The sequence below is a fragment of the Triticum aestivum genome, chromosome 1A, assembly GCF_018294505.1.
Source record: "Triticum aestivum cultivar Chinese Spring chromosome 1A, IWGSC CS RefSeq v2.1, whole genome shotgun sequence".
NCBI classification, from domain to species: domain Eukaryota; kingdom Viridiplantae; phylum Streptophyta; class Magnoliopsida; order Poales; family Poaceae; genus Triticum; species Triticum aestivum.
In genome coordinates, this window is record NC_057794.1 from 315,567,461 (window position 1) to 315,578,216 (window position 10,756).

Consider the following 10,756-nt stretch of genomic DNA (forward strand, 5'->3'; position numbering starts at 1 on the left):
TCTTAGTTTATGATGCGGTATCAGATGATGGATTTGCGTACCTGCCTGCCAGTGCCAGCAAAAAATATTTTGAGATGATGATTCGCATGCAAACGATTTGTCTGCAGCTGAGCTCAGTTTTTGAAGCCATCGCGTTTGAACAGATACAGGCAGGCCAGCACTTATGAAACAAGGAGACGACATATGGCCCAAACGAAAAAGGATGATTGCTAAGACTACATAATGCTAGACCAAACACAGCAGGTGAAGCAAATATTGGAACAAGGCAGAACAAAGCATCACACTGTCGCACACAAGCAGACAGATGCATGTGCGTGCAGCAAGGAAACAAAGCTGAATCTTCGCAAATCAACAACCAAACATCAACGGGAGATATGCTTCCGCCAACCGAGCTAAATGCTGTAAACCTATTATTGGCTCATCTTATTCTTGGGGCATGCCCTCTATTACTCATCTAGGTGGCACAAGCCCACTCATGTAGTAGTATACAACAAAAAGGGGCTCACGTACAGAAATGATACCCAGAACCAGAAAGAGCGTATCAGCACACGAAAACTATGATGGTTACAGTGCGACTCGAAAGTGTTCAAACGCTGATTTGGACCAATTGCCTCGGGTCAAATCTCATGAATGTCTTGTGGTATCGACAGTGCACCGTAATCATCTGCCATTACCTGCAATCAAAGGAAAATTTCAACAATTTTTGTGTTATTGACAAAGGCACAATACAGACATGCAAACAGTTGTGCGTAATATGGATGGTAATAATCATCTAACCTTGTATTGCCGACCATGAAATATGTATTCGACGAGCAGTAGCTTCGGATCTCCAGGGCAAGGATCATAGAAGCCCATTATTCCGGACTTCTTTATCCCCTCGTGAAGCTGTAGGCAGCAGAAAGAGGACATTCAGTCGGATAACCAGATACATGTGCCAAATGGTTTAACCTACTTAATCTTAAAGAAGAGTGCAATGCACCACAGCCAATCTGGAGATGTAAAAAATAATGAAATGTAACCTAGCACCGGAGCAAAAGTAACATGCACTAGATCTTTAGCCATATTTTTTATGTAATTTCCCCTCTCTTTTTTATGTAAGGCGCCCGTGCAATTAAAGATTTAAGTTTGACCAACAATTAGACCAATGAAGCGTGGGCTATGCGATACAAAACTGATGCCGTTGGATTCACATTGTGAGTCGTGACACATAAACCCACATTTTATTGGCCTAATTGCTGGCTAAACTGAACCATGAAACAGCAGGGGCCTTGAAAGGAGAGAATATGACTTCAAGATGCTAGCTACTAATAGGTCATGCAGCAGATATATTCATGATCTCATTCATTAACAGTAATGGGGACTGAAGCTGACTTGTTCTGACAACTGCATTGAACGCGGGTATCTGAGAAATGATTAGTCGCATATATAATATGGAGACCAATTTTGGTTTCCTTAAATTCATGCACATGTATTTAGGAGGCAAAACTTATAAATATAAAATGGATACAGGCAAGTATTCCTCGATTGTTTTATACCTTCAATATCAGAGCATGTTTATGCAATAAGCGACCTAGTACAGTAGTGCTCTAACAGACCCAGGAGAACTTAATCAAACCCTCTTCCTGGAGCATCTACAGTCCAAAGAGGAATTGCTAGCCTAACATGTCTTGCTGAAACGAGAAACCGAAGGTAGTAAAAAAAGAACAGAGATTTACAAAAGATAAATTTCGAATGCATGGATTGTTTTAAGAAATATATGATAATTTTATGACAGCCTCCATTTGCAAGTTGCAATCCACAAGTACCATACTGCTATTATTGGCCTTCTAACAGAAACACAAACCAGAAGAGCAAGTACAACAATAAAGATAAACTCACGGTTCTTCATCTTGTCAAGTGCTAGGTTTATAGTTCACATAAATAACTTAACTTATAAACAATATGATTGGAACATACCTTGAGCTGACCTGCCTCGGTCACGAGGAAGTTGAGTGGGATCGTCACATCTAATACTTGTGAAGCCACATTATCATCTATCTCACTCAATTGACTACTCTCTTTGACCTTTTTATGATTGCCATACAGAGCTTTTGTGATTACCAAACCATCACTCTCCTGCTGTTTATTCCTCTTGCGATTAGAGACGGGTTCCAGCAATCTTTGTGACTTCTTAGCTGCTTGTCTAGCTTCTGTTAGCTATACAGAGAAAGATGTCTTCAGCATGTATACATGACACAGGAAAATACGCCTTCAATCACTAGATGAGTTCATATCATTAAAAAAATATGAAATTTCGACAAGAAAAACACTGGCACCAATGCAGTCGAGGGGTATAAGCTAAATGCCGCAAGTAGCAGAAACTGAGAAACAACAATCCGATTTATTATCTAACATACTAATAAATTATGTTAAGGAGAAGTAAATGGATAGTCACAACTATGCATCTTGCCAAATGGGCTAACCCAAGTTATTTGTGCCATATAGAGCCTTCACAAACTGAACTAACATGTACTCCCTCCGTAAACTAATATAAGAGCGTTTAGAATACTAAAATAGTGATCTAAACGCTCTTATATTAGTTTACAGAGGGAGTAACAACCAAATATAGATGACTATTTCCTTAAACACAAATATGTGATGATTCAAACACAAAAGTTAACCAATTTGCCTTTTATGTGATGAAGTACATAAGCTGGTACATAAGCAAGAACACAAACGCTGATTCTACCTGTGTAGACAAGCTATCCATTTTTTCAAGTGTCTTCTGCTTTTCTCGCCTTAGATAATAAGGTTTCACAACATATGTCTGTCAAACAATAAGACACCACGGCTTGGCTTTAGTAACCACATTACAGATGCAGCAAAGGTAACAAAAGTGAGCTGCCTTATCTGCATGCAACTATCAGTTCACACATTTCTGCCAGGGTAAGAATGCAAGTAGGTCAGGAATATTAGAACCTGAAGTAGAAAATATAGAGTTGAAGGAATAGCAAATGCGCCGGTGACGAATAACGCATTGAAGTCAGTTGAAAGCAAGACCTGCACAGTTACTGAAGAATTCAGTGAAATCCAACAAGTTTACGATCTACCCCACTGTGTTACAGGGATCCATAACTGCAAGTAAATGAGTTGCCTTATACTCCCTCTGTTCCGAAATATAAGCCTTTTTAGATATTTCAGTACAAACTAGCAATGTGCCTGTGCGTTGCAACGGATCCAAAGTAGAATACATGTTCACAAACTTGAAAGAAAACACTCTAGTTTTGATATACATATATCACTAAAAAATATATTATGTTTCACTCAAAATATACTCCTCGGGCTGTTTTGATGAGGTGAGAGAGGGATGTGGTTGGTTTCAAGATACTAAGGGGTTTTCTACAAATTGGAGCAGAGGAGTGGGCTATTCTTGCAAAAAGGCCACAACTTACCTCACAGTCGTTAGATGCAGATCTAGTGGTCAGAAATGACGGATGGCAGACACGCCATCATCACCAACTGAGTCTTTTATAGGAGTAGAGATTACATGCGGATATATATAGACGTATTTTCAAGTGTAGATTCACTCATTTTGCTTCGTATGTAGTCCGTATTGGAATATCTAAAAAGGCTTACCATTTAGGAACGGAGGGAGTAGTTCCGTAAAATTTATGCTACATGTGCATCTATACTATCAGATAAAAAACAGGCAGGATTCAGAAGTGTAATAGCTCAACTTACTGGGATAACTAACTTTTGCCCAGCACGATTCAACTCAAATTTCCAAGTGACACCCTGCATCTCAGAGCAAATAATGAATATTAATATACCTGGCTGTGTAATAACATGCAACACGAATCGTACACAAACTAGTGAAACTGTTCCATGAGAAGAAAAGTAGCCAAGATTACATGATCATGAATGCCTGGTTGCTGCATGTTATCAAATACTCCCTCTGTATCAAAATATAAGACGTTTTTCGGTCTAGATTTAGAGCAAAAAACGTCTTATATTTTGATACGGAGGGAGTAGTATCAACTGCAATTTCCTAGTAATAATCCATATTCTGGTTTTTGTATTGGACAAACAATGAACATGCAAGAGTCGTTTGCTTCATTACCCATTACTGCTTGAATCAGTTGTTGATACTATTTTGTGCTCCCTCCGTCCCATAATATAAGAGCGTTTTTGACACTACGCTCTTATATTATGGGACGGAGGGAGTATTTTCTATTATTATTTCACTCAAGGAGATAAATAAATAAAGTTTTGGCAATAGTGCAGAGGCAAAAGGAGAAATAAAGAAGCAAACTGAGAACACATCCAACACAGGAGACCTTAGAAGCAAGCATATTCACCTGGATTCCTATATTATAGAGCATCCTTACTGTACTGAACTCTGATATCCGTCTTCCTCCTCCAATTTCAAAATCAAGGGCCGTGCTGCAAATAAGCAGTTCAAGAGAGAAGAGAAAGAAGTTACAAACTCGTATACCCGTTTATCAAAAAAGTGCAAAGCGGTGAGGTTTACATGGCCAGATAGAAGTAAGATCACAGCGGTATATACCTTCCAACTCTACCAGCAATACGACCATGGGACTTTGAGGAGAAACGATGGGTGTAATGAGCAGACGCCCCAAATGAATTAGTACCAAACTGGGTAGAAAAGGAAGTATATAGTTAATACAGGAGACAGCCTTCAAAGGCAAGTATTTGTTGCCTAATACAAGTGGTGAAATGGTGAAAAGAAAAGTACACAATTAGTTCATGAACTCAGTACAGTCAGACCAATTCAAATTAAATCTACATATGCAAATCATATTGTCCTTCAACCACAGGTCAGACATATTAAAGATGAATCAAACAGACAATATTGCATGTCCAGCGGTCCACAATTTTACCACAAAGGCAGGTGCATCACAATATATAACGGGGATATGTTGACTCAAATAATATATAATGGGGAGCTGTGCAAAAGAAAACGAACACAGTAGATTATTCGGAACAGAACAATATGACACTATTCAGAACTAGAAATAAATGTTGTGGAAACTTGGAATGTCAACTACTCCCTCCATACCATAATATATGTCGTTTTAGCAGTTCAATTTGAGCTCCTAAAACGACATATATTATGGTACAGAGGAAGTATATGTTTCCAAAAAAATCCGTCTTGAAAAAAATCTGTCAATTGTTCGCTTATAGATAACCGAATCTGTTTTCTAAATAAGATTTACAGCTCAGTTGGTTTTGTAAATGAGAAGTACCTTTATTTCTCCTGCCGCAGACCTTTTTTCATCCTTCTTGTGCCATCCGACAGATATATTTGATTCAGTACCAAGGACAAGTTGTATCTGGAGGATGGGGAAAAAATGAAGTAACATACAGGCAAAAAATCGGCATCAGCTTATCCAAACAACAGACATAAAACTGAAACAACATGAACAGTCAACCACGTGGTATCAGTAACAAACTATACTATATTATACCACGCACGTTGCGCGGAGATGTTATGCAATATATTTCAATAAAAGCTAAAATAAAAATGATTTGCTGGGTTTTGATTATTGTATAGTTGTAAAGTATTTAATAAATATAAATAGCACAATAGAATGGAAATTATCATGCATGTTGAGGTGGCCTTTTTCCTATGCATGGTTGCATGTTGAGGTGGGCCGTTTTCCATGCATGTTACATGTGATGAGGTGGCATGCTTGCATGTTGAGAGAAATATGTTAGTGGGACTTAGCTATCTAGATATAGAAGATAACCACAAGCATATAGTATATAAAACTAAAACGAATAACTATGCCAAGATGCCTCACTGGAGAGTAAACCAGAGGACGAAATAATGGCAAATTTTGGATTTGCGTGGAACTTGAAATTTCTATAAATGTAATCTCTGTCAATATTGTAATCTATCCACCAAGGTACAATTGACACCTGATTTCTGGGCATGGACTGGAAACGGGGTTGCATAAGCCACAAGTTCTAGGTTATGCGCAGCTGTAAATGAACAGTCAACACCACATACTGGACATATTTGAACTTTTGGATAGTATAATATTCATGTATTTACTGTCACACATTAGCTGTATATGGTCTAAAAGTTTGCGTAAACCTAATCGGCTGAGGAATTTTGCACTGCAAGTCCAAACCTAGAAAATATATTGAAATTAAAGAGATAATGGTTTGCATATAATCATATACAAACTCCAAACCGTTTCTTCAGCATCTGTGGTTGACATTACAGATCATGCACATGTTGTAATCATGTTTTTTGAATAGCTAGGTTCTCATATTGTTATTGTCGTCCGAAGTGAACTTACTTGCTTATGTTAGTCACATATTACGAATAAAGTGTTTAGGACACATGGAAAGAGCACCAAGTACAAGGGGACATACATTGCCAACAGTGTCTTCAGATAATTGGCGACTCCAGCCATTTGACAGGTTAACAGATCCATCTCTTAATGAGAGAGCAATTCCAGAAGTTGCTGTTGAATTTGGTGAAATCTGACTGAAGCAGGAAACACCAAAGAATTAGGATGTGAAATAGGGAAGGAAAACACAGAAAAGGCAAATTCTCACCGAAATGTCTGTACTCCAATAAGGGAACGTAATCCAGCTGTTGCCATGAAGTCTATCGAAGACACAGAAGACAACTGATGGCGCAGCACAGCAGTTGCTGCACCAGATCCAGTCGTACCATTGACGACCAAATTTCCACCAACAGTCACAGTGTTTTGCTTGGATACTGGCAGCTCAATTTCACTAGACATTCCCATTCTAGCAATTTTGAAATCAAAAAACTGAATCATTAATGCTGAAGAATATGAGAAATACAGAAGTTAATATGACTTCTAAGAAGCATTGATGGACAATATCTACGTCAAGAGGTTACTGTGTTTATTACTCCCTCCTTTCCTAAATATAAGTCTTTTTAGAGATTCCATTATGGTCCCTTCCCTGGACCCTGCGCAAGCGGGAGCTACATGCACCAGGTTGCCCATTATGGACTACATACGGAGCAAAATGAGTGAATCTACACTCTAAAATATGTCTATATACATCCGTATGTAGTTTGTAGTGGAATCTCTAAAAAGACTTATATTTAGGAACGGAGGGAGTAGATTTTTAACTCTAAAACAAGATGCCTAAGAACTTGGAATTGGATGAAAAGTAAATAAAACGGAAAGGTAATAATGATGATCACGAATGAATGTAAGTTTTCTGCAAGTAAAGGTCTATCATTCTGTACAATCCCTTTTCAGATATACAAAGGCCAGGACTTCTGTCTGCTAAAGGTATATATACAGTTAAAGCATGTTCCATCACCAACAAACATGTCAAACAATGTGAAACGGCACAAAATGATTATATCAACAAAATAAAATTTAAGGGATGAAGCCTATGATGATTACCAAGTTACCGAACTTAAAGAATTTACAAGATGGCAATAACCAAGAACTAAACAGAAAATGGCTTCTAAATTATGATAGGAACCTCGCACCGCATATATGAGAACAGAGGGTATATCATAGTAAAATGGAAAATACTCTGTACCCTCCCATGATGCCGTCACCATCTAAATATTGTGGCACTGAGATATTAGCTAGGATTGATCCAGTGGATCGAGCATGAACGAAAAGTTTCTCTTCCTCCTTACGCCGTCGCAGCTCTTCCAACTGTCGTTTGATTTCTTCGGGTTTATTTAACTTGGGACCAAGTTCCAGACCAGAATTTAAACCTTCCATGCCATAAATATCATAGATCTGTCTTTTGTTCTCATCCGATAGTATCTCATATGCATCACGTATCCGTTGGAAGTTTTCAGTTGCTACATCCTTCATCTATACAAGCAGAGAAGACAACAAAAGAAGATCCTAGTCAGGTCAGAAGAATTCAGGAACAAAAACTGTCGCAGATGAATTATTCAGCAAACTGCAGATGGCAAAAGTGCAAGCCTAACTACCGTCGTCAGAAATTTTAATCTTATCAAATTTAATATAAAGTTGCATTACAAAAAAACATGTAACAGCATGTCCCTTCTCTAATTTCCATTCGTCAAAGAACATTTTCTTTTGAAGGGGAGCCTTGGCGCAGTGGTAAAGCTGCTGCCTTGTGACCATGAGGTCACGGGTTCAAGTCCTGGAAACAGCCTCTTGCAGAAATGTAGGGAAAGGCTGCGTACAATAGACCCAAAAGTGGTCGGACCCTTCCCCAGACCCTGCGCAAGCGGGAGCTACATGCACTGGGGCTGCCCAAAGAACATTTTCTTTTGCCAAACTGATATTTACAGGATAAGTTTTGGGTCTGATCAAAATATAATTAGCAGGATGCTCGTGCTTGTGTTTCTACGGAAAGAGGTTACACCATGACAGGTTGTCACCTCTCCAATATCCGATCAAAATACACAAGACAGGTTGTTACCACATAACAAACGAAGATCTGTCCTGTTCCAGACTGACCAGCACAAAATGTAGGTTTTATTCACCCAGGCGTGCGCAGTTGACTTGGCATTACCCAGCCTCTTATGATCTTATAATTTTCCTAATAATCTCCTCAGATGCAATATGATTGATACATGATGAAGGAATAAACCCATACCACGGGAGTTGGCATATAGCCACAGACATTGACCAATCCTTCCCTTTGATCTCTGTCTCTCGGTGAAGAAGGAGAAATCACTACAAGCTATAGCACAGCAACAGCAATGTCTGTCCGAACCAACCAATGCGTAATTCAAGCACACGACCGCTCTGGATCAAACCAGTGGAAACCAACTGCTTAACGACCTAAAATCAAAACAATCAAATTCCTACACAAATTTTGCCCTGACACACCGTACCGCAAGCTACGGCAATGTCACCACCAACAAAAGCTCTAAGCGTAGCAACCCTAAGCCACCGCTGGACAATAGCCAATTGGTCCCACCAATCGAATCTCATCGGCAGCACGGAGAGAGGGGGCGGGAGGGCTACCTGGGGGTCCTGGTACTTGTCGGGGTGGTAGATTTGCGCGAACTGGCGGTATGCCCTGCGGATTTCCTCGTCGGAGGATTCCGGCGAGAGGTGCAGAAGAGCGTAGAGCTCCCTCCCGTCCTCCGGCTCCGGCTCCGGCGCCATCACGCCGTGCGGCTGCTTCTGCTTGCCGGGCACGGCGGTGGGGGTTGAATGGGGGTGGTTTTTCGGACGCGAGGGTTTATGGTGATTTTCCTTCTTCTTCTTGGTGGGTTTGCTCGGGATTAATAAAGAGTTCTTCGATTTCTACTTCCGCCTCAAGACATCCATCACAGGGTGAAGGAACTATACATCCGTTTTGTTTCCTTTCCTGAAGAAATATACGGTTCCGTTTTCTCGCCTGGGTGACGTAAAGAAGAGAGGACGTCGTCGCCGTAAGAAACAGGTACCGTCCCTGACGAGTGACGAAGTGCGGAAACCTAACCTCATCTCGTATGGGCCCCCTATGTCTCGCGCGAGATGTAGGGAACCCTCGCACCGAGGCGAGCACCAGATGAGCCGGCCCAGCTCGCGGCAGGCCACAACCTCGGATTTTTTCTTTTTTTTCATATTTTTTGCTTTCTATATTATTTCCAAATTCCAAATGTGCTAAGTAAATATATTTTTAAAAACACTTTACATAAAAGTTAAATGTGTATAGAGAAAGTGTTTCTCATGTAATACAAAAAAAAATACAACGTGTATGAAAAAAATTGATCATGTATTTAAAAAATGTTAATCAAACATTTGAAAAAATGTATTTGAAAATGTTAATAAAAATACCTAAAAATAAAGGTGTATAGAAAACTGTTGACCATGTATTCAAGAAGTGTTAATATTGCATTTGAAACAAATGTTAATCAAGCATTTAAAAAATATTAAAGGTGTACAGAAAATATTGATCATGTATTAAAAAAGTTAATATTGTATTTAATTTTTTAATGAAGCATTTAAAAATGTTAAAATGTGCATAGAAAAAATGTTAAACATGCATTAAAAATGTTAATCGGGCATTTGAAAAATGTTAAAAATGTGTATAGAAAAAATGTTACCCGTGTATTAAAAAATCTTAAACCTGTATTTACAAAATGTTAAACGTGTATTAGAAAAATGTTTTTGATGTATACAAAAAAAGTAGAATGAAAACCAATAGAAACAAAGAAAAACAGAAAACCAATGAAAACCGAAGAAGAAACAAAGAAACAAAAAAGGAAATAGGAAGCAAATAAAATCGGTAAGAACCGTGTAAAAATGAAAAGGCTGATGAAAACATAAAGAAAAATAAAAAACTGAAGAAAAAAAGTAAAGAAAAACCAAAGAAAGGAAAAAGGAAGAAAAAGAAAAGAAGGAAAAAAGGGAATAAAACCGGACCAAACAAGTGCAGGAGCGACGAGTAGCGAGAGAGCGATCGATTCGAGCGAGCGAGGGAGGAGAAGAAAATGGCCCCCGCGTCGCTCCCGCAGGGGCGACTCGGGCGGCGATAACCTAGCCTACCGCCAGCCACCGCACCTCCACCCCCTCTCCTCGCCCTCGCCACCACCGGAGGGGGTCGCCGGAACGACGCGTGTCCGCCGGGGAGGGTGGTGGCGAGGATCTGTCCGCCCTGTCTCATGTAGGGGGCTATGGAGCCGAGGCGGCGGCCTTTAGTGGTGGAGCGACGGCGACCTCAGCGAGCGGCCATCGCTAGTGCTGGCCGTCCCCTTGGCCGCGTGGGTGGCAAGGCAGCGGCGGGTGGTGGCTCTGGGGCGCGGTGGCCGCGGGGGCGCCCGCCCCGG

General features: G+C 40.0%; 1 protein-coding gene across 1 annotated transcript; it reads right to left on the reverse strand.

The window, feature by feature from the left end:
- Positions 1–244: 244 nt before the first annotated feature.
- LOC123048283 (chaperone protein dnaJ 13) lies at positions 245–9,324 on the reverse strand. Its single transcript, XM_044471421.1, has 13 exons — positions 8,964–9,324; positions 7,546–7,832; positions 6,571–6,768; positions 6,385–6,499; positions 5,247–5,333; positions 4,547–4,635; positions 4,338–4,422; positions 3,721–3,774; positions 2,959–3,039; positions 2,729–2,806; positions 1,957–2,196; positions 778–885; positions 245–674 (listed from the first exon to the last, which is right to left on the reverse strand). The coding sequence occupies exons 1-13, from the start codon at positions 9,105–9,107 to the stop codon at positions 618–620; spliced, it is 1,623 nt and encodes a 540-aa protein (XP_044327356.1). The 5' UTR covers positions 9,108–9,324; the 3' UTR covers positions 245–617.
- Between the last annotated feature and the right edge of the window lie 1,432 nt (positions 9,325–10,756).

What these genes read in the sequence shown, in the direction of transcription:
- LOC123048283 (XM_044471421.1), bottom strand. Translation starts at nt 9,107, where the DNA reads ATGGCGCCGGAGCCGGAGCCGGAGGACGGGAGGGAGCTCTACGCTCTT. An exon ending in ATTGCTGGTAGAGTTGGAAG is followed by an intron (nt 4,423 to 4,546) that starts GTATATACCGCT and finishes GCTTATTTGCAG; the next exon opens with CACGGCCCTTGATTTTGAAA. An exon ending in TGGATAGCTTGTCTACACAG is followed by an intron (nt 2,197 to 2,728) that starts GTAGAATCAGCG and finishes TTCTCTGTATAG; the next exon opens with CTAACAGAAGCTAGACAAGC.